The sequence below is a fragment of the Microcaecilia unicolor genome, chromosome 2 (assembly GCF_901765095.1).
Source record: "Microcaecilia unicolor chromosome 2, aMicUni1.1, whole genome shotgun sequence".
Taxonomy (NCBI): Eukaryota; Metazoa; Chordata; class Amphibia; order Gymnophiona; family Siphonopidae; genus Microcaecilia; species Microcaecilia unicolor.
Genome location: NC_044032.1, coordinates 389,212,228 through 389,236,443, shown reverse-complemented (window position 1 = coordinate 389,236,443; position 24,216 = coordinate 389,212,228). Strand labels below are relative to the sequence as shown.

The window sequence follows — 24,216 nt, the reverse complement described above, 5'->3', positions numbered from 1 at the left end:
TGGTTAAAATTTTTAATCGCGATTAATCGTGCAAAATGACCTGCAGAATTGCCTCCTGCTCGTGAGTGAAAGGCAGAAAGCCTGGGGAAGTGGCTGAGGCTGGGGGTGTTTAAAGATCTGCCAATGGACAGAGAAGAATGCGTGAGAAAAGATTTCCCAGCCGCAGGGCATTCCCCCCTCCCACCTTGATCGTCCCCTGTGAATGGTGTCACGTTCCTAAGCCTCAGCAGGAGTGTCACAACTTACAACACAAACCAGAGAGAGGGAAGCGCCGAATTACGACAGGCAGCGGTGCATACTGGAAGCCAGTGGAGAGTTAGCTATGTGCAATGGCCTGTCTGTCAGCGAGGTGGGAGGGGCAGTAGGGGGTGGAGGCAGGGCGCCCTCTTAGGGCTATAAGAGGCGACTGAGAGCTGCGTGCGTACTTTATTATAGATCAGCTGGTAGTGCGCTTTGGCAGCGTGATGGCAGCGACCGGGGATGCTGGTGGGGCCGGGGAGTCTCCCGTTCAGCCCCCGGGGAGTCGGGGCTCTTTGGTGACAGCGTTGAATAGCATGTGGTCCGCCCTGGTGCTGGGGATCTTGGCTGCCATCTTCGCCTGGTTCTGGTTCGGTGGCTCCGGGGAGAAGCCGCCGGCGGCGCAAGAGGAGGAGGAACGGGAGCAGGAGGCGTGTGAACCGCGGGCAGGCGAGGAGGAGACGGCAACAGGTAGATAAAGGCTCCGGCTGCCGCTGCATTTGTTTCTGGAGAAAGGCCCGTGGCGGGGTGTGTGGGACAGCTGTAGATCTGCGGACACGCCTTCGGGCGGACGAATGGGGTGTGTTATGGGCGGGGTCTATCTAGCACCCCACAGTATGTCGTCTGCTGCAGCTCTAGATCCTCCTGTGCCAGACAAGTAGGCAGGGCTCGGGAGCTCGTTTCTCTAGTTCAGCGTTCGAGCAAGACAAATTATAGACCCTGGTTTTTAATCAAAAGATAAAGGGGCGCTGTTAAAGCCCCTCTATTTTAACTTTATTTAACAAGGGTCGGCTGCAGCCGAGCTAGATCTGGTTATCAATGACTTGGATGGTGATTATCCCCGCTGATAAATATCTTTTGAGCAAGCATAAATAGACCAAGCTCCCCCTCTAAAAAGAAACCCTGAACGTGGAAAGTCCAGGGAATAATATCTGGCAGTCTACTGGTGGAAGAGTATCTGTTTTGCTGCTTAGGGTTAACTAGACACCAAGAGGGAGAAGAAAAGTTTTCAGTCTTATGGTGTACATACTATGATGATCCGGGTTGTGATAATGAATCTGTCAAATTCAAAGAGCTAACGCTTGCCCTCTTACTTGCATCGCGGCACCGAAGCTTCTGGACATTTCTAATGAACTGCGGCCATCTATTTACCGTATTTTAAAATGAGTTGCGCTCGGATTGAAAAACATATCCTTGCACGCCACTATGTATAAACAATGTTGTAATCCCTGACATTTGAAACGCAAAGTAGTAGTGGATGGGTAAGGGCAAAGTCTTCTCAGAAACCAATTTTCTCCGTAAAAAATCAATTCTAAATCTGACCAAAGCTAATGATTACATAGCTCAGTTAATGCTGAATATGTTGGCACTGCCTTTTAAACCTTTTAACTCGTTGCCTGCTACTCCGGCAGTAATTACTAACTTGATGCCTTTTTCTCTTAAAAATCTGACTACAACCATAATTTATAAGGTTGCTTTCTGGTACTGGATCCATGAAGCCAGTGTTGGTAAAGACAGCATCCTAAAACATAGACGAGGCATGTTATTACATTTAAAATGCCAAATAGTGATGATCTGCCTCCCATACATGAGTTTTCAACAAATTAGGCCATACTTAAAAGCTACATGGCAAACAGCTACACACTAGTTATCAAACACATGGGGATGCTAAACGTATCCAAAGTCTATAGTGAAAATTGTCCCTTCTGGATTAATGCGCTATTGTGACCTTGCTGTCTAACCTCAAAGCCTCCTTGTATGGCCTGATCAGAGCTGGCTGTTTTCTGGTATGCATGATAGAAATGAGAATCTGAAGTTATGATGGAAGAATTGCCATGGGAAATGGCCAGAGCCCTTGAGGCTGTCAAGCTGCTTAGTACTAGGTTTTTTTTTTTTTTTTTTAAAGATGAGAGCAATCTAATGTGGTGGAAGTGTTGCATACCACGATAGGCCCCCCCTCCTAAATATAAACCGCTGAATTGGAAAAAATAACAATTGCAGTATTCCCCCCCCCCCCCCCCCCCCAAAGTGTATACTAAGTATTTGCTTTCAAGGACAGGGGTGGGAACAATTTCTTTCCTGTGTATAAAGAAAGTTGCCCCTGCTTGGAGACAAAAGTACCCCATCTTTAGTCAGAAATGAGGTTGAGGTCCCAGTCACATTAGCTTGCTGATGCTATATTCTGAAATGCTACAGGTGGGACACTAGCAACTGCAGTATTCTCCTGTTTCAAGGAAAGGGTTAAGACCCGTGGGGGGTGGGAGCTAGGTTTTTAAGTTTATGGCCTAAAGTTTTGGCAAACAGGGCCGTGCCTAGGGCTCTGGTGCCCCCCTGCAGACTATCAGTTGTCTCCCCCCCGCCCCGTGTGGTACAAGATGCAAAGGAAATAGGAGCTGAAAGATGGAGTGTATCTTTGTTGATTGCTCAACAAATAGAGGGTTTACAACCACTTAGCTTTTCATGTTCATGAAATTAGTAATTAAATCTTTGATATCTAACTGGGCACATATATCATTCTCAATAGCAATCATGGCAAGGCTTACAAGCCTTTCTTGCGAAATACTTGATCGTAAAAAATTATTTTCTCCATCCATGTGCAGTTTTTCTCCTCTCTTCCTTTTCCCTCATCTCTTCCCTCCCCTCCATCCATGCCCAGCATTTCTTCTCTCTCCCTTCCCCTCCATCCATGTGCATCTCCTTCCTCTGTCTTACCTTCCCTCCCCTCCATCCATGTCCAGCAATTTCTCCTCTCTCCATGGGCCCTGCCCTCCCATCCTTGTCCCTCTGCCCTTCTCTTCTCCATCCATATCCAGCAATTCTCCTCCCTCCCCTCCCCTCCATTTCCAGCAATTTCTCCTTTTTCCCTGGGCCCTGTCCTCCCATCCATGTCCATCCTTGTCCCTCTCTGCCCTTCCCTTACCTCAGCTCCACGCCGCCCTGGGGGCTTTAAATCTTTTACCTCCGATGGTTGCAGCAGCTGAGCAGCGTCGGTGAAAGCGCTGATGACATCTCCAGCCTTCTCTTTGCGCTCGCTCATTCGTTCCCTCAGTGTCCCGCCTTCTTCTGACGTAATTTCCTTGTGAGGGCGGGACACTGAGGGAACCAGTGAGCGAGAAGGGAAGGCTGGAGACGTCGGCAGCGCTTTCACTGATACTGCTCAGCTACTGCAACCGTCGGAGGTAAAAGATTTAAAGCCCTCGGGGTGGTGCGGAGCTGAGGTAAGCGGCGAGGGTAATCACCGCGGCAGCGCCCTCCAGAGGTCAGCGCCCCCCTGCGGTGCTTACCCCGCTTACTGTGTTGGCACGGCCCTGTTGGCAAAGGCACACAGCATGGCATCCTGTGCATTTCTGCAAGCAGCTGTGCAGTGAGCTGGGGGTTGCCGCCTCCTCCCACACTCTCCATATAGCAGGGTGGCAGCTCCAGAATGCTGCATTGAAGAGATGTGACAAACTAATCAAGCAGGAGGAAGACTCATCTGTGTAGCAGCAAGCACATCACATTTCAAAGAAATGAAACCATAACTATTCTATCCTACAACAGGTGAAGTAGGAACCAACAGCTACTGAGTGGAATAGTAGTGAATGTGATTCTTGATTTGAATTATGGACTTGTTGCTTCAACTTCATATATGCACATCCTATTACCTTTATCTGACCATGGCTTTGTTTTGTTTTGAAGATTAGGGAGAGTGCTAGACAGTACTATACAGCAGGGCATGTCCTCCTGGGCATTCCTGTCTAACTTCATAGTTGACTCCACAAACAACTGAGGGACACTGAAAATTCCAACACAGGATTGTGAAGAGGAGAAACAGCTATGAATGCATATGTTAGAGGGCTACCCTTTTGCTCTGTCCTTTCTCATTACTGGAATGAACAATAGGTGACTTAGCCTGTAAAACTGAGCTGCTCAGCTTTCAGACCTGAGCATTTGCGCTCCCTCACAGTGGAGGCCAATGCAAAGCATATCTTTGGCATATTTGCCAGGTGAGTTAATTAGGGGGTAATCTAGCATGTGAAAGCATCAATGCCATGCACAATTGCAGGCACAGATGCCATTGTAAACGGGCTTATACAAGTGTGTAAGTGCCAAAATACTACCTAAGCAGCTATTTACAGAATAGCACTCTGCCTGTATTTGTAAGGGGGGAGGGGTGTGCATCTGGTCAAAGCTTGGGCAAAGCTCAAACTTACCCACTACTTTACAAGTTCTGTATCTGCAGTACTTGGCACTGACACTCAGCAGCTGTGGCTGAAGTGTTCATGACTAAATGTTGTGTCCCTGTTTAGGCTAGTAGCTGTACAGGACAGTAGACGCCTCTCACAATTGCCCTTCTAGTGCCTGGCTTTATTGGGGTGGGGGTACGGAAGGCATTTCCCTCTCATGTTAGCATATGTGAATGCTGTTAAATCCCATTAAATAGGGTTGCATAAAATGTACCACTGTGATTTCCAAACCTGTCCTGGGGGAACCCCAGCCAGTCGGGTTTTCAGGATATCCACAACAAATATGAGATTTGCATACCAAGGAAGCACTGTATATGCAAATCACTCGTGGATATCCTGAAAACCTGACAGGACAGGCTTGGGAACTCCTGCTGAGCCTGAAAGATGTACTAATCCATGTAAATTCAAAAGTAGTGTAGTACTAAATCTAGCCCCAAGCTTGTACCTGAGGCAAGTGATAAGATCACAAAGGGTAGCAGTTGGATTTGAATCCTGATTTCCCTGGTTCTTAGCTCACTGTCCTAACATAAGTACATAAGTAATGCCACACTGGGAAAAGACCAACGGTCCATCAAGCCCAGCATCCTGTCTGACAGCAGTCAATCCAGACCAAGGGCACCTGGCAAGCTTCCCAAACGTACAAACATTCTATACGTGTTATTCCTGGAATTGTGGATTTTTCCCAAGTCCATTTAGTAGTGGTTTATGGACTTGTCCTTTAGAAAACCATCTAACCCCTTTTTAAACTCTGCCAAGCTAACCGCCTTCACTACGTTCTCCGGCAAGTCAACTATTGTGGCTTTCTGGAATTGCCAGGGAAGTAACTTTAATATATGCAGTTCTCCAATGGCATCTGATTTTCAACTAAGTGATATTGTTTCCCATCTCATGCTTCTGCTTGAAGCAGCATTCCTGCCTTCAATCAGAATGTAACACTTGTGGGCAAATGTTCAGGCAATCTGGTCAGTTTCAATGAATCCTAAAGCAACAGAAGCTGAAAATTGAATGAAATTAGATTAACCTTTGTCACATGCCATAGCCAGATTTCAACATACTTTTAGTTGAATTACTGTGCCAAATGTTAACTCATGGTGCCTTCAGTTAAAGAGAAAATGACATAACATGTCAGGTTGATGGTTTAGTATACTGCACCTGGAAATTCCTAGCTAGCAGTTCAGCTGTCAAATGCATCCAATTACAGTTGAGAGACAATTTGAAAGACAAAAAAAAAAAAAGTTTTGCAGATCATGAATTGCCTGAACAGAGTTACAGACCTGAAAACTGCCTGTTGGCATAGTTCTCAAATGTATAATTTTTTTTATGCCTAATTACTGAGTGATGTAGAGCAGAGGTTTTTCTCTGTGGGAAGAGGTCGAACAGAGGTCATAATCTGAGGCAATTCATTGACACTTTCTAGACATTGTAAAGGCAATTTAGGACAGTTTATTGATGGTATTACTGGGCTACTGTAATGTTAACACTCAGCTTAGTGACATATGTAGGTGTTGGTCACTAGTGCACAAGTGGTTTAGAAAGTGAGTGAGGTTTTTTTTTTTTTTTTTTTTTGTTAAAGGAGTGCAGGAACCAAAAAACTTTAAGAACACCTGTTGTAGAGGGTCTTGGCAGCCTTTCGATTAAGGATTAATTAAAACAATTTGTTTATGGATATCTAAATTTTTGTATACGTTTCAACCCCCTCATTACACCAGTATTGCCTGCCTCGGGCATACAGCAGAATTTAGTGTAAGGCCTGAAAGCCACTGATTTTTCTGTTTCTTCCTGATTCTGGCCCCATTACAAGCATTCCTTGTCTATAAAAGATTTGGTGCTAGTACTGCTTCTGATACGTGGCTGAGCACAAGCTAGGTGCTTTGGCTTAAAATCACTGAGCCATACAGTATGGGATTTTTTTTGCTGTACAACATAGCAAGCTTTCTGTAGCCATGACCCCATTTCATGCAGCTACAGTGTGACCCCCCCCCCCCACCCCCAGCAAAAGCAAGCTGTGTATGAAGGGCAAATGGGAAGCCCTGTTCTAGAGGCAGTGTTAGCAGCAAGTTTTCAGAGAAAATGAAGGGGGAATAAGGGTGGAGGAGGGGGATGGGGAACAGAATAGTGGGGGCTGGGAGTGTGAAAGAACAGGCTCAACTTAAGAGGTGTGAGCAACTGCGCCCTATATTGGCGGGCGACTCCTCCCCAGCACTGGCCACTTACCATTGCTAGATATATAGAGGGGTGTAGTTTGCCCAAGTGGCTCCTGCTTGAAATTAAGATGGCCCAAGGTGATGGCCATCAAGAGCTGGGGGTGGTCATAATGACCTAGAAGCATGGGATGTCTTTAGAACAGACATGTCCCTGCTGACTGAATAAGAGCCTGTAGTTTCCAACACGCCTTCTGTCTGTATACTTCTGGCTGTTAAAAACCACAGGAACAAGTGTGTGCTTAACCTGATGACACTTGTATCCTGTTTGGTGGTGATAAGGACCCAAACAACTTTAACCTTTTTTTCAATTATACCAAGCCTGCTTGGAGGTTTTGAAGTGTCTGCAGCATTTTCTGGCTTGGACTGTTCTTTCTAAGAACAGAATATAGAAATGGCAATGTTGAGTAAGGTCACTAACCTTGGGGTGGGGGGTGGGTGTTGGAGTCGCTCAAGTCTACTTTCCTGTGACATGTTGTCTAGCCCAGTGTCGCCCTCTGCAGTCAGGGAAATAACTACAGCGTCTGTTTAACGCAGGCATGAGCCTAAATCTAATTACTGTTCAGTTTCAATTGCTTGTAGTTTTCCACTACTCTACAGTTGTCTTCATGAGTTCTTAAATTGACCCATGTCTCCTTATTCTTAGGATACTGTCTGGAAGATCAGATGCCTGTGTATGAAGTAAAGGAACAGATACTGGAAGAAAGTGCCTCCAAAGGGAACTTGCAGAATATTCCCACAGTGGAAGAGGCTGGCCGTGAACATGGAGTACTGGATGAAACTTGTCAGCGTACAGTTGCAGAGTCGGTTAACTGTCTGCAGGGCTCTGAATCTTTAAGACCTGGAAGTCTTGGACTTGTCACATGTGACGTGACAGAGGCAAAGGGACAGGGTATTGCCAAGGAGAGTATAAAGAACTTGCTGTTCACGTGCCCTGATGGTCAACAAGAAAAAGGTCATTTGGGTCAGCCACTAGGGAGGGAGCTGGCTGATTCCTGGGAACAGGCAGTTAATCATCCTGCAGCTGTAGATGGTGTCTGTGATTCATTTACTTGCAAGGTGAATGAAGAATTTGAACAGCACAGCTCAAATCTTAGCAGTGAGGAAGTGGCCAAGTCTGGGCTGGTTGAAGCAGAAGCCAAGAGTCCAGAGGGTGATGGAAAAATCAAACAAGTAGCTGCTATCTCACCAATGCCTCAGAACATCCATGTAACATTCAAAGTTCATTATATCACCCAGTCTGACATACAGCTGATCGCAGTCACTGGAGACCACAAGAACCTTGGTGTCTGGGAAGCATACATTCCACTTAAGTGTGACAAAGATGGATTTTGGTCTGATTCTATTGCACTTCCAGCAGACACCAGAGTGGTGTGGAAGTTTGTTATGGTGGAGAATGGAAAAATCAAACGCTGGGAAGAGTGCAGCAATCGATCATTGGAGACAGGACATGATGACAAGGAGGCACATCAGTGGTGGGGATATCTTTAATTGAAACTGGCACCTCATCAAGGAGGGAAGATTAGAGGCCTAAAACATCTATTTAAATGCTAGTGCTAGATTTTCCTCACTGCACACAATCTGAATAGATTTGAAGCATAAATCAAGTCACACACCAACTATTTAATGGCACAGCTGAACAATGTAAACAGTTGACACTACAACTCTGCTGAAAAGTTAAACTTTATCCAAGAATAAATATTTGACAGGGAGGGCACAATGCTGAACAGCAAAGACCAGATGAAATGAAGTTTAGTGAGAAATATTGAGGTGTGTTGTACAAATTCCAATTCACTACACCGTTACACAGAATTAGGTTTTTTTTTTCTTGGCCAACCTGCAAATTGTGTCTTTTGGGGGGGGGAAAGGGTCATCGAAATGTGTAACACACGGTGCATGGTGCTACCCTGGAAAGGGACGTTAACAAATGTCCTTTAATCTTCGAAAGAATTGGTATCTTTAGACCAATGTTAGTGGCTGGATTAGAGCTTGCACTACTTGTAGTACAAGTTCACCTTCATGTAAGCTTCAAACTGCTACTCTTACATAGCACCTTATTAGTCCAATGACCGTGAACATCATGCGATCATAACTACGCAAAAGGAATATTACATTGAAGTTCATGTATACAGGATTGGTATAGACAGCATGAAGATGCACTTTCTTACTCTTAACTTGGCCAGTATTTAAAATTGATACACCCTTTTCTGTATGCTGGAAGCCAAACTCTTTCCTGCTGCTTTACTCTGGTAAACAGAGGGTTAACTTTTTTTTTTTTTTTTTTTTTTTTCTTCAGGGCAAGAGATACTGGGCTTAATGTGCAAAATGACTAGGGCAGCAAAGATCAGACTACAGAATTTTAAACTTTGGGGGTGGTAATGAATAGTTTTTTTGGTATTTTTATGATAAACTTTATTTTTTTTTCCTCAAGTGATGGGGACTAGTGCGGTAAGACCTATGTTGATGCAGTACTGCAATTAAAATCATTTTGTAGACTTAATAAAAAGTTTAAACAGCCTTAAACACCTGTGTGTTTTTTTTTTTAAACAAATCTTGACAAATTTTGGATTTACATTGATGGGATCATTTTGTAGGTTTATCACCTGTATTGCCATACTGGGACAGACCAAAGGTCCATCAAGCCCAGCATCCTGCTTCCAACAGTGGCCAATCCAGGTCACAAACACCTTAACAGGACTACTTCTAGCATTAAGGATATGCTTAGCATTAGCAGGAAGCAGAAATCTAATCTACCCCTTCATGTTAGAACTCACATGGGGCACAAACAGTGACATGCAAGTTGCTTCCTGTAGGTTTTACAAGTGCACACTCGGTCTTAGTGAGATACAGCTGTAGTACTGCTTAGGATTGTGGCAGCTATGCTGCTTTACTATATCTGCTTTGGTGGTCATGTCAAAAGCTGACAGGCATTCAAACGTATCCAGGAACTACTGATTCAGCTATAGGTATAACAGTCCAGTACAGCAACATTAGCAGACTTAAACTTTTCTGGATAATCAGCAATAGCCAGAACTACTTGTTCTGCTGCTAACTAGGTGTCATGACTACTACCTGAATAAGTAGCTTAAGAGTATCAGGCCATGCAGGGCTAGCCCAAGGATCTGATACCCTAGGTGAACCTTCAGCTTTGTGCCCTCCCCCTAAACACAGGGCAACTTGTAGTATTCAGCACATTCCTTCCTCATACTTCTCTCCCTCTTGGTCTCTAGCAGAGCACCAGTCTTGCAATGCAGAGGTGGCCGGTTCAAATCCCGCTACTGCTCCTTGTGATCTTGGGCAACTCACTTAACCCTCCATTGCCTCAGGTACAAACTTAGATTGTGAGCCCTCCTGTGACAGAGCAATATCCATTGTACCTGAATGTAACTCACCTTTGAGCTACTACTGAAAGAGGTGTGAGGAAAATGTAAAATAAATATCCTCCTTCCATCAACCTCCCTGCCCATAAGGTGTTAGCAGCTTACCTTACTTCCTCTGGGGTAGAAACACAGCAGTTAACATCTAATAGAAGATGCAGTATGACCAGGGCATTGAGCAACACTGCATGTTCTAGGCCTGCCAGCCCCCAGGCTTCAACCTTCCTGTTGTAGAGGTGGTGGGAGCCAACAGGCCTGTAGTGTGTGAGGTTCAGTGTGGCTACTGTACAGCCTAGGGCATCTTCCATAGCCAACTACTGCAGTGCTCTTCAGCAGAAGGGATGGAAGACACTGAACACATTTTTATTTGGGGGGGGGGGGGGGAAGAGATGGTGGAGACACTTTATGCCTGGGCTTTTCATCTTTCTGTTGAAGTCAGGTTTACGTTTGACTGGGCACTCGGATATATTTCTGGCCAGTTACTCCAGTGTTGCTTTGCATTCAGTATGTCTACTGAGAGGTGTCTCTCTCTTGTTCCATGACTGGCAGATGAGCAGGCTTGTCAGGATCTGCCTGTACTTTATAATCTTTAGAGGCCATCCAGCCCTGTGCTATACTATAGTGAACTGTTTAGGCCAGGCATCAGGGACCAAGTTTCAACTTTGGTGTTGACTACACAACCTTCTACATGCAGCCAGTTCCCTTGCCTGTTTTACAACTGCTACGTGAGACAACATAAGCTTGTCAGAAGTGATAACATTGCTGTCTCCTACAGCCTAAGTTTGGGGAGTAATTATGACACTAAGCATGCTTTTGCTGTCTCCACTGAAGCTGAAGAGTGGGTGGGTGAGAACCTAAGGTCAACAGTTACTTTAGCACCTGACTTAACTAATGTTGTTCCCCCTTTGTTATTTGGTCACTTATTGCAGCCAAGGGTGAGCCTGGGCCCATACCCTTGCCTTAGACACACTTAGCAGCACACTGTGTATGTAAGTGGTGGGGATACCCCTAGTTTGCCAACTGGAGACAATGAGCCCATCAAGGTTATAAACTGCAATAGCACTCTGAGCCACTAGAGGCAGTATTCCTCAGTCTCGGGTTTTCTTGCTAGCCACAGTATTTCATTATCAGGTTGAGTAGGGTGGTGAGGAAATGCAGTGTTGACCAACCTACCCATTGGCACTCCCAAAAAGGCTTTCTCTTTATGCTGCAGAGGTGTTTAATGGCTGCATCCAAGTATTGGTATAATCCTTTTAAAAAATTGTAGTTTTTGCTCATCTATATTCAGGTACACTGGCTATTTCCCTGGTGGGCTCATAATCTAAGTCTGTACCTGAGGCAAGTGCAGGTTAAGCAACTTGTTCAAGATATGAAGGAGAATCAGTGGGATTTGGAGCAGGTTCCTCTGGATGTTGAGGCTGGTGCTCTAACCACTAGATGGCTACTCCACTCCTTCACCTTTAAATGAATTTGCCTTGTTAAAAACATCTGCACTTTTTTTTTCTAGGAATGCTGGTAGGCAGAGGCTTGGGCCCAGTTCAGTTTTGGTAGTTTCTTTAATACTGCTGGCCTCTGGGCCTTTGTACCTTTAAAAGGGTAGGAACAAGATCTGCTGTTTATAGTTTGTTGTGCAGTGAGGGAGAGGCCAGTTGACTAAGCATATAGGTAAGAGCCTGGATTTGGAAGGGGGCCCTATGTACTATCTCTGCATGGTACATATTGAACCCTTTGTATTTAACTTGGTAAATATGAAATGTGAGTGTAACGTCATAAAAGTCACTGGAGGCCTTTTGCAATGTAGTAACCATACTGCCATTAGTAACAATGGGAAAACTTAAGGGGGGGGGGGGGGGGGGGGGGGAAATGTGTTATGCATGCACCTATTTATATTAGCAATCTAAGGCTAAGAGGCCACAAACCCTTGTATATATTTCTGTTGCAATACTACCTAAGAGAGACTTCCTTATTTGATAAGGGGAAGCAAATTTACTGTGAGTTGAATGCTGTCATAGCTAGCAGTAGTAGCTAAAGCCATACATTTTTAAACACCTTACTTTTTCTGTTCACTTATTGGCCGTAGTGCACACAAGCGGGAGCAGCTCGAGGCTGCCTGAGGCAAGGGATAAGTTTGATGTACCATCCCTCAACCAGCTATGGTGTGTGCGCGCTCCTCAATTAGGGACTAGGAGGTTCTCTTGGTCAGCACAGCGGTTAGCTGGTATAAACAAATAGTCAACAAACTGTCATGCTGTTTGTTGTTGTAGTAGTTAATTATGTAGTGTGGGACTCTAGTATAAAGGATGGGATTTAATATACTGCTGTTCTGTGGTTACAGTCAAAGTGGTTGACACTGGGAATCAAGCCTGGTTCTGAGATTGCTGCATGAACCATTAGGCTACTCCAGATCCATCCAACTCCTGGTACTGCATCAGTATGTTTAATGTTACTATAGCTTATGGGGGGGGGGGGGGGAGAATCTAAGGAGACTCATTTGTAGCTCTAAGGCTCTGCTAGTCACGCCCTGATGATGCAAGGGAGGCTACTGCAGGGTCACTGCAGTGAAGGAAGTAGCTGGGCTGCTAACTTGGGTCATAGTGAAGTTGTTCCCCCGCAGAGGTGTTTTGGAAGCAAGTGTTGGTTCCCCTGCTCCCCAAATTTGTCACCTGAGGAGACCACCTTATTTTACCTAGTACTAGAACCATCTCTCCAGGAAAGAGCAACATTTCCTACACAATGTGGATGTTTATCCGCTATGCTTGACTGATCAGACCTGTGTGGTATATAACTTGAACTTGCATCAAGAAAGGTAGGAAGGGTAAATGCTGCGTATGTACATCACAGAGCAGGACTCGAAATGCACAAATATAACTGATGCCACACAGCAAAACAAGGATCCAACAAATGCAGTACAAGGTGGCTGTGGCCTGCAGACCAAGTGCATGCTGCCACCAAAGCAAACCTCCAAAATAAAAATTGCAGCACTGAGTGGAGTGCGATGGAAGGTGATTAATAAAAGGCTGATTGTATATGAGGATTTCAAGATGGCCAAACAGATAAGATGATGGCAAAAGCCAGCACGATGCTTGAGTGCATAGGAAAAGAATAGCTAGCAGAAAAATGTTAATTATAAATCTCTGGTGGGATTTTGGTTGGAGTATTGTGTGCAATTCTGGAGGCCATGCTTGCAAAACTAGATGGATTTGGTCCAGATGGTTGTTATGAAACTGGTCAGTGGTCTTTGTCATAAACATATAGGGACAGATTTAAAGATGTAAATGAGAAGGATTCCCCAGGTAGTAAAGGCACCCATGTTGATGTTCAGTTTATAAAGGATATTTTGCACATAAAAGGCATCTTATAAAGTTACCCTCTGGATAATAAACAAAGTATGCTCAGAGCCAAAAAGCTGTGTATTTTTCAAGTGACCAATTGTGTAGGTGTGTTTAGACACACAATTTGAGTGGAAAGCAGGCAGAGCCATGAAGAATGTGCATAGTTTATAAAATACACACCTTAAACCTGTGTTAGTTTCCTTTGATCTATTAGCTTTGCTTGATTTGTTGTTACTAGTGTGATCTTGCTGGGTTCTCTCTCTGTATTCAAGATGAAATGCCAGAAATAAATTTAGAAAAAATGTACCAAAGCCTGTACTTACATTCACATCTGCTGCTACTGAGCAGGTCTATAGCTGTATTCTAGCCACTATTTCAGCAGCATTTGCAAGGCTATTTTAGTTATCAACGTGGGCTATCAATACAATGTATTTTACTACTAGCTTATGCTGTTTTAGCACAGGTCCCAGTTTCTAACAACTGGGATTAACAGTAAAATAACCATGTCTTAATGGAAGCCCACATTGATAGCTTCCCCCACAAAGGCACTATGGCTCTTGTTTTAGAATCTCTATTCATGTTTGCTGAGTGCTTACCTATTCCATAGGCCCCATGGACATTAAAATACTTGGGTATCAAATCATAAGAATTGCCATACTGGAACAGACCGAAGGTCCATCAAGCCCAGCATCCTCTCTCCAACAGTGGAGACAGGCTGCAATTTGATGGGAGGGAGAAAGGATGCACTTGAATAGAATGGAAGGGAGAGGGGGAAAGGCTGGACATGAATGGAAAGAAAGGTAGGGGGGAATTGCACTTGGATAGGAGGGCAGGGAATAAGTACATAAATATTTCCATACTGGGACAGACCAGAGGTCCATCAAGCCCAGCATCCTTGTTTCTAACAGTGGCCAATCCAGGTCACAAGTACCTGGCAAGATCCCAAAACAGTACAATACATTTTATGCTGCTTATCCTAGAAATAAGCAGTGGAGTTTCCCCAAGTCCATTTCAGTAATGGCTTATGGACAGAAGTTCTATCAAGTTAATATGTGGCCCATTTGTCGACGCTCACCAGGCAATCACAGGAGTGGAAGGACTTGCGGTTATTGCTGATGGAAAGAGCTCAGTTAATCAAAATGATTTGTCTACCCAAATGGTTATATCTTCTTCAAAATTTATCTGTTTCCTTGAGGGGCCGAAAAGTTAACAAATGGAATAGTTCCCCTATTGCCTTTGCGGGGCAGGGGAAAAAAACCTTCAAATGAAACTTTAGTTTTTTACAAGTGACCAAAGCTGAAGGAAGGCTGAGTCTTTCTGGCATTAAACATTACAATATAGCATGTTTTTAAGGCAGGCAAGAGTCTGGGTGTTGTGGACCAGAACAACAAATAATGAAGCCATACCATTTTTGCATGCAAAGTGGACAGATCTTCCACTTGGGATTTGGAGTCATCCCGTTATAGCTTCAGTTATATGGTCAGGGAAGCAAGGGAGGACATGCTATTTATTTATTTATAGCATTTATGTCCCACAATATTCCCACCCAAGGGCAGGCTCAATGTGGCATACAACTGTCTATAAAAACATACAATTCAGCAAACAATTAATGTCGTAAAAGGGTAAGGGAAAAAGCTAAGGAGGGAAAAGGGGGAAAGAGTAGGGGTGAACAATGTGTCGCTACGTCAGTTGGAATTCAGAAGGAAGAGAAGCCAGGCGGGTTTGAAGCGTATGCTCTACTAAAGAGGAAGGTCTTGAGGTGCTTCTTGAAGGTCGGGTGATCAAGAGTAAGTTTGACCAATTGAGGCAGCCCATTCCACAATTGAGTGCTGAGATAGGAGAAGGAGGCTGCATAAGTGGTCTTATACTTGAGGCCACAGAAAACTGGGTAATGGAGGTTTAGGTACAAACGAGTTGATTTGTGAGAGTTCCTAGGCAGCAGGTTAATTAGGGTGTCCATATAAGCAGGGGCTTCACCATAGATGATTTTGTGCACCAAAGTGCAAATTTTAAAAGCGATTCGGTCCTTCACAGGAAGCCAGTGCAGCTTCTTACGCAGTGGTCATGAACTATCAAATCTTGATTTACCAAAGATGAGCCTAGCCGCTGTGTTCTGGGCAGTTTGTAGTTTTTTTAGAAGCATGTCTGTGCATCCCCCATAGATTCCACTGCAGTAATCAAGGTGACTTATAACTAGTGATTGAACTAAGCTGCGGAATACTTCTCTCGGGAAATAAGGTTGTATACGCTTAAGCTTCCAAAGAGAGAAGAACATTTGCTTGGTTGTAGAGTTCGCTTGCTGCTCCAAGGTTAAGGTTCTATCAACAATGACACCTAATATTTTTAGGGACTCTGAGATTGGCAAGACAAACTCAGGAGTGATTAATGTTGGGGGTGTGAATTTGTTGTAGGGAGAGGAGAGAACTAGACAATGGGTTTTCTCGGCATTGAGTTTGAACTTAAATGAGCTGGCCCAGTCAAACATGGTATGCAATCCTAGCCGTATCTCATTGGAAATTTTGCGTAGGTTTTTTTTAAAAAGGGAGAAAGATAGTGATGTCATCTGCATAAATAAACGGGTTATCAGCCACCTGTTCCCCTTACTGTCCCATAATAGGAAATGGAGACTTTCATCCAGGGATGGAGGGTATGAGTTTTAAGAACTGGTATATTTAGGGAATTCAGAGAGTACATTAGGGGGGAAGGATACACATACACTCATATCTTTTGAGCATTTATAAATGCAATATGGATTGGAGGACTGGAATAGATATTACATTCAAGGTCACCCATTATGTAAAGGAACTTTTACAGCACAATCAACAGGCATTTGAAATATCAGGCACTGATAAACTGTGGCCTCAAGAGGGGGAGAGCCAATACTAATACGTATATTATCCCACTATCAACCATCTATCCATCCCTTCTTATAAGTGCATAGGTGTTGCCATATTGGGACAGACTAAAAGTCCATCAAGCCCAGCATCCTGTTTCCAACAGTGGCCAGTACAGGTCACAAGTACCCAAAAGGTCCCAAAACAGTACAATACATTTTATGCTGCTTATCCTAGAAATAAGCAGTAGATTTTCCCAAGTCCACCTTAATAATGACTTATGGATTTTTCTTTTAGGAAGCTATCAAAACCTTTTTTAAACCCTGCTAAGCTAACTGCTTTTAACACATTCTCTGGCAACAAATTCCAGAGTTTAAATACACGTTGCGTGAAAAAATATTTTCTCCAATTTGTTTTCAATTTATTACTTTGTAGCTTCATTGCATGCCCCTTAGACCTAGTATTTTTGGAAAGAGTAAAATAGCGATTTACATCTACCCGTTCCAATGAGTGGAGTATTGTACTGTTTTGGTATCTTGCCAGGTACTTGTAACCTGGATTGGCCACTAATGGAAAAGGATGCTGGGCTTGATGGACCTTCGGTTTGTCCCAGTATGGCAACACTTGTGCACTTATAAAGAGGGATGGCTAGATGGTTGATAGTGGGATACTATAAGAGGAGTGGCCTAGTGGTTAGAGCACCAGTCTTGCAATCCAGAGGTGGCTGGTTCAAACCCCACTGCTGCTCCTTGTGATCTTGGGCACGTCACTTAACCCTCCATTGCCTCAGGTACAAACTTAGATTGTGAGCCCTCCTGAGACAGAGAAATATCCAGAGTACCTGAATGTAACTCACCTTGAGCTACTACTGAAAAAGGTGTAAGCAAAATCTAAATAAATAAATATAAGGAATATATGAATTAGTATAGGCTCTCCCCCTTTCAGCGCACTAATAGATAAGTGGGCCCAAGTGACTAGTAGTGATGATTACATAGAGGTTGATATTTGTCATAGGGTCATAGGCAGGACACGCTAGTGGAAAGTGTACATCTCTGAGAGCTTTATTCCAAGATTCTTCACTGGTTGTATATGCATCCTGCTGGGCTTATGATGTATGGTCAGAGATATCAAGTAGTTGTTTGAAGTGTTCCAGTCCAGAGGGAACTTTAACGGACTGTTTGTGGGAATGCCCCCAGATTCAACAATACAAGAATGAGATCTGTGCACAGCTAGAGGGTAAAATGAGTCAGTCTCTCCCAACAACTCATAGATTTATGTGTGTTAGATATTTATGATGAATATGATTTGGAAAACTGAGCAAGAACTTTGTGTGGAAAGAGATGATAGGTGCTCCAGCATTAACTCTGAAATATCCAGTTAGCGCACGCTACTGGATAAAATAGGAACACCTACTCTCTGCCCATAACATGCCCCATCCAAAAATATATATTAAAAAAGTAACATGTGGCTTTCCACATGCTAACAGGTAAAATACTGCAAAATGCTTTCCAGGTGTGTATTCTTACACACTAACCATGCGTTAAGGGCTTAATGCCCTTTACTAAAAGGGCCCCTAAGTGATAGACATAGGTGGTCGGTGGCCCAGCTGTTTGGGGAGGCTAAAGGGGGCAGGATCAGGGGTGGGGCCAGAGGCAGGCCCTACATCCATAGTTATCTGACAACATACAGAAAAAAGAGTAAGTAAAAGGGGAGGGAAGGAAGATGCTGGACCAGTGTAGAAATGCTAAGGATGGTCCACCCCAAACAGTGAAAAGTACCACCCTAATTAGTGAAATTGAAGGCTAGTGAGTGAGGGTTTTCTCGTCGTGCATTCAATGTATACAGTTTGCCATGGTGGAGAAGAGACTGTCCTAAGGAAGGGCTGCTGGTTATTGACAAGTAATGCCTTCATGTGCATGCAAAAACAGATTTATATATCATAAAAACTCAATCATTTCAAGCACTTACCAACACTAAACCACATACATATCTATGGAACAATTCAACATCAGATTCTGCAAAATATTGTAAAACCATGTTTGATGTTATGACAAACTAAAATTAAATTAAAGTGTTGATGTCACCTCAGTAAGTTCAGCACAAACCCCTCTACTGCAAAACACTTTGCACAAACTTGTGCAAACACACACTCAGAACCTTACTGTACCATAACAGCACTAATTCCCAGGACTGAGCAACAACCTTATGCATGAAAAGGCAGCACTGTAAATATTACACTGGGTGGGCCCTAATACACCAATACACCACCCAATGAGAAAACAGAACGAACAGGACTGCATCAAGAATCTCTACATAGGTACATGCTAGCAGAATACCATGCCTTGGTCACATATGCAAAAACACAGACAGACCCTCAATATGAAACAAGGGACAACATCAGTAATTGAGATATGATGGCAAAAACACTGAACTGGAAAAGCTCATGAAATCACACTCTGCATACAGCAATACCACAGATATAGAAACTGAAATCCAAAAGGTCAGAATGCACATTTCCAAAAGCTAATATAACAAAACAGCAAGGACGACCTAGAAAGAGTTAGAGTAGTCCAAGGATGAGTGCAAAAACTTGTATCTGCACCCTTCTCCTTCACTGCTAACTCCAGACTCCGTTCCTTTTATCTTGCTGCACCATATGCCTGGAATAGACTTCCTGAGCCGGTACGTCAAGCTCCATCTCTGGCCGTCTTCAAATCTAAGCTAAAAGCCCACCTTTTTGATGCTGCTTTTAACTCCTAACCCTTATTAACTTTGTTCAGAACCCTTATTTTATCATCCTCACTTTAATATTCCCTTATCTCTTGTTTGTTCTGTCTGTCTGTCCAAATTAGATTGTAAGCTCTGTCGAGCAGGGACTGTCTCTACATGTTCAAGTGTACAGCGCTGCGTACATCTAGTAGCACTTTAGAAATGATAAGTAGTAGTGGACATTAATAAAGCACATTTTTTTCAACTAGTACTACATTTCAAAGTGCAAACTTCCAATGATTGCAAAACAGTGGTCTCAATAGGAGAGCAAATACTCAACACGGCAGAGGCAGGGCTCCCTGGCACAGGGACAGCTGCCAAACAGCACAATTATCGTCATTTACTCTATTGAAGTTCATGAATGTGACATTGAAATTTTCAATTGGATTATATGAACCATAACGCTGACATTTATGCTGAAATACAGCCATGTCAAGTCTTTGATCTCCAGTTGAGACCCTGTTCTGCAATCATTGGATGTTTGTACTTTATGACCACATGATTGTGGCTTTAAGGACTTCTTGTGTGCATTAACCCATTAGTGCCCAACATTCCCATATGGGATTTTATTATGGGAACATTGGGCACTAATGGGTTAATAAAGCACATTTTTTCAACTAGAAGTTTTGGCACTCATCCTTGTATTACTCTGAAGTAGGTAAAATTACTATTTGTTATTTCTGTTATTTTATTGATAAATTTGGCACACAATAGCTTAGGAAAAGGGGATGGGATTTTATGTACTGCCTTTCTGTGGCTACAATCAAATCGGTTTACATATTATATACAGGTACTTATTTTGTACCTGAGTCAATGGAGGGTTAAGGGGCCCTTTTACTAAGCAGCGGTAAAAAGTGGCCAGTGCTAGTTTCAGCATATGAAATTGGTGTGCGCTGGGCCACTTTTTACTGCGGTGGGAAAAAGGCCTTTTTAAAAATGGGGCAGTAAATGGCCATGTGCTATTATTAAAATTAGTGTGCAGCTATTTACTGTCTGAGTCCTTACTGCCACCTATTTAGAAGGCAGTAAGGGCTCATGCGCTACTCGTGTGGTAATCAGGCAGCGTGCGGCAATGTGGCCATGTTGCTGATTACCGCTGGGAACACCCCCATGGTAGAAAACAGAAAATAATTTTTGACTGTGCGCACCAATTTTGGAACTATGCTACGATAGCCCTACCACGGCTTAGTAAAAGGGCCCCTTAGTGACTTGCCCAGAGACACAAGGAGCTGCAGTAGGACTTGCTTCTCCCAATTCTCAGGCCACTGCACTAGCCATTAGGCTACTACTAGGCTCTTGTCAAAGACCTCAAGCGACGATTACTTTTCCACATAGCTTCTGATCTACTCAATTTCTAGATCTCATTGTTTAGTCACGTTGGCAGATGAGGTTAAATAAACCATATCCTTCGGTTAGTGCCACTGAAAATAACTGGTTAGCACCAGAATGAAAATGGCTATTTTGGCGGTATTCTGAAGGCAGAGTTGGAACTTGGCCGGTTAAGTGCCAATATTCAGCACTTAATCGGCCAGATTAACCGCATAAATGCCAGTCCTATCTTTATGTGGGAACCTATAGCCAGTTGTGCTGAATATTGCATTTAACCAGCTATGCATTAGCTGGCTCCGCAAACCCGGAAATTCAATGCTGGTGCCCGGACATGGCCCCAGCAGCAAAATGCTGATCATCACCAGCTGAATATGTTGTAACTTTTCTTTTGTGATTACAAAAAAGCCATGTTATAACTAATGATCAACACAATCAGTTTTTATCAAATTTCACATAGGTCTCAATTCATTATTCTACAAATGGTAGCAGCTTAATGTGGCCATTATAAACCATATTCTTCTGCTGTCTTATGTGTGACTTCACTTTTCAAAGACTTCCTCAGGTGAAAATTCAAGTATAGAAATACTACAACAGGCAGTGCTGGACATTTTATTTCTGAGATACCAGCAAATTGAAAATTGTGCTGGCATGACATTTTACAATGTGAAAGGGGTCCCTTGGAAGCAACGATGACAACTTCAGAGCAGGTAGACCATGTATTTTGTGCAATTAATGGAAAGAAGTATAGTGATGACATCTGTTCCTTAAAAATTCACAGGACAGATATTTTACAACAGTGGTTAATAGATCACAATGCAAATATTACAGTAGTTAACAGTTGTTGAAATGGCATCCACTGCTGCTTTATTCCATAAGCATCTGCTCCTGGTCCTTTACCTTCTTTGAACTCTTGTCCTGCTTTCCGATCATTGAAGGCATTCCTGAAAATAGTGTTCAAGGAAGATAACTATTGTTAAGCATCATTAGATCCTTCCAAAGCAAATAGTAAAGTAGCATATTTAACATTTATCTGGCCAATAGTCAGCTGGCAGCAGTCAGTGCTCTTTTATTTTAAATGCTAACTCTCGCTGGCTAAATTAGCTCTGAATATTCAGTGCTGGACCATGTCTGGGCACTGGCATTGAATATCTGGGGCTAATTGCAGTGGTTCTGGCCGCCAGAGTTTATGTGGGGTCCCGGCCAATATTCAGATGGAGCTCAAATAAGACAGTTGTGTGGACCCTGGCTGAATATCGGTTGAGACCTGCATAAAAGAAAATGTGCCCTGTATGCCTCCTGATCCCCCCTCCATAAGGCTAAATCTCTCCACCCACCCTCTGTAAGGTTGGAACCCCTCCTACCTCCCTGATGAGTCAAGACCCTGCTCCCAACCCCCTCCCCCAACACAGGATAGGCTCCCTCAGGCCTACCTGAAGTCCCTGGTGGTCCAGTGGGGCAATGGAGCAAAAGAAAAGTCCACTCCTGTTCCTAGTGCCTGGCTCTTCAAAATGGCTGATGTGACCTCTCAAAGCAGACTAGCAGTACTACACTGCTTCTAGAGGTCACAGTAGACATTTTGGAGAGCCAGCCACTAGGGGCAGGATTGGGTGGGCTGCCCCCATCGTAGGGGTCCAGCTTTGAGGGATGGGGGAGGGTGGGCAGGGTGTTCTTGTCTTGCAGGGAAGGAGGCAGGGGGGATTGGGAGGAATACAGGGCACTTTTTTTTATTTTATGTGAGTGCTGGCTGATATTCAGTACCGGCACCTGCATAGCTAACCAACTGACTTTTAGGACAGCTATGTGCATGCCAGTATTGAATATTACTAGCACTTGCATAACTGCCAGCTCCTTTCCAAGTTCACCCTCTGTACCACCCATGTGACTTTCTGACTTCACCCATGGCTATGTTGTGGCAATATTCAGTGGCACTGTCAGGTTAAGTGCAACTGAATATTAGTGGTTAGACAGCCACAGGCTATTTAAATGGGCAGGAGCCTCTCTTGCCTGTTCAAATTGTTTTGAATATCAGGTGGCATATGTACTGAATGTACCAAAAAAATTTGCTCCAAATTTAATGATAAAATGGAAATGTTGACACTACAAACTAAAACAATACAAAACATAGTGGAGAAAAACCTCAGTGAAAAAAGCCAACTGTTTCAAAACTGTATTGGGCTGTTTAAATTGCTAAATGACTCATTACTATCCATAAAATTGTGGGCCGCATTAGGGGAGGAGCAAAGGCAGCACCTCAAATTAGCCATTTAGCAGTGATATTCAGTCACTAAAGAAAATTTATCAATCCGTACATTAAGCGCCACTACCTCGAGAGTCAGAGTACACATCCAATCACCTTTGTTCATCAGAATGGAAAGAATAATGGTCTGTGAGGAGGAAATAGTTGAGGTCTCTGAGATCTAATATAGGATATAAGCCTACTGTCTTTTCAGGATGATAAAATATCTTTAGTGGTAACCCTGTTTCCTATCCTGTGGTAGAACAGGTTAAATGGTCTTGCCTGGAAGAGGAAGAGGACTTCCTCTTGTAAAAGACTGAGATGGTTTGAGGAGGTTGGGTCCATGTTAAAGGCTGGTCCAGAGGATGTCTGGCAAATCTATAATATTATCAATCTGGATTATAGAAAGGATCTATGTGTCTGTTGTAATGTCCTGCCATGCCAGAAGAAAAAATTGAACCTGGCCCCTGGGCAGGACAAGATGAATATATTCTAGAGGAAGTGGAGGCTCAGAATGTAGTCAAAAAGAAGGTTGTTGCTTGGTTTGAACAGGAGTTATTTGTTTAGGCTGTGGCTTTTTTATTTGTCTTGGCTTTAGGACAATGGGTCATTGACCTTGTTGACATTGCTTTTGGTAGTAAAATCTTCTGTTCAAATAATAGCCACATTGATATTCGTTGAAAGCAGGGGTGGACTGACTATTCAAGCAACTGGGCAGTGCTCAAGGGCCCAGTTCAGTTGGGGGGCCCAGTATCTCCTCTGTACATGTCTGACATCTCTCTCCCCAGGTCTGGAACTTCCCCTCTCTCACCCCCCTCCCTTTTACCTTAAAAGTCCCTTTCTCCATACAGAGTCCTGGCTATTTGCTGCTGAAGCCGCTGACCGGAACCTTCTCTCTGCCATGGCCCACATTTTTCTCACGTAACTTCCTGCTTCCACAAGGGTGGGCCACAGTAGGTTCCAGTCTGCTTCAGATGGCCAGGGTCCTGTATGGAGAAAGGAACTTTTGAGGTAAACATGAGGAGAGAGAGAGCCAGATCCAGGGACAAAGAGCAGAGAGGGAGAGATGTTGGACCTAGGGAAGGGAGGGACAGAGCAAAGCTGGTAGAGCTGTGGAGGGGGCAAAGATAGTGCATCGAAGGGAGGGAGAAAGAATGAGATGGAGTGTATTGGGGGGGGGGGAGAAAGACGTTGGATATGCCCTCTACATTAGATGGGAGTGAATCTGGAGAGAAGGGTGGGAGTGAATGTACTTCAGAATCTGAAGCAGACAACAAGGAGACGATAGGAATTTACAGAGTGTTTCCTTGTGCTGGCATAAAGCCTGAAGAGTGAGAGGACTACCTAGCCTGTGGTGCTGAAAGAACTTCAGACAGGTTCTTGAACTAACCCTTTACAAAGTCAGCAAACATCTCTACAGAAAAGAATGATACTGCTCTGAAGCTGGAGAAACACCAAAGATGAAGATGCATCAGCCACTATGACCAACAATGGTATGTACGGAGCATGCTATTGTGCACAGGACTGCACAGAGTAGGCTAGTTTTTTGGGGGGTTGCAATTCCTCTTAGCAGTAGGAGTTTCTGAACTAGTATGTATATGCTTCATCAGTGCTTTGGCTGAAGGTGACGTGGAGGGGCATAATCGAACAGGGATGACCATCTCTAAGGACGTCC

General features: G+C 43.7%; 2 protein-coding genes across 2 annotated transcripts in view; one reads left to right on the top strand and one right to left on the bottom strand.

Annotated features, from left to right (window-relative positions):
* The first annotated feature begins 404 nt into the window (after positions 1 to 404).
* STBD1 (starch binding domain 1) lies at positions 405 to 9,187 on the top strand. Its single transcript, XM_030190577.1, has 2 exons — positions 405 to 708; positions 7,311 to 9,187. Exons 1-2 carry the CDS (start codon positions 465 to 467, stop codon positions 8,153 to 8,155), a joined length of 1,089 nt encoding a protein of 362 aa, XP_030046437.1. The 5' UTR covers positions 405 to 464; the 3' UTR covers positions 8,156 to 9,187.
* An 11,726-nt stretch (positions 9,188 to 20,913) lies between these two features.
* CCDC158 (coiled-coil domain containing 158) overlaps positions 20,914 to 24,216 on the bottom strand; it is a 1,152,460-nt gene continuing 1,149,157 nt past the window's right edge. Inside the window, exon 36 of the mRNA XM_030192135.1 lies at positions 20,914 to 21,246. Coding sequence (XP_030047995.1) covers positions 21,170 to 21,246 — 77 coding nt within the window. The 3' untranslated portion in view covers positions 20,914 to 21,169. The remainder of the gene's footprint in view (positions 21,247 to 24,216) is intronic.

What these genes read in the sequence shown, in the direction of transcription:
- STBD1 (XM_030190577.1), top strand. Translation starts at nt 465, where the DNA reads ATGGCAGCGACCGGGGATGCTGGTGGGGCCGGGGAGTCTCCCGTTCAG. An exon ending in CGAGGAGGAGACGGCAACAG is followed by an intron (nt 709 to 7,310) that starts GTAGATAAAGGC and finishes CCTTATTCTTAG; the next exon opens with GATACTGTCTGGAAGATCAG.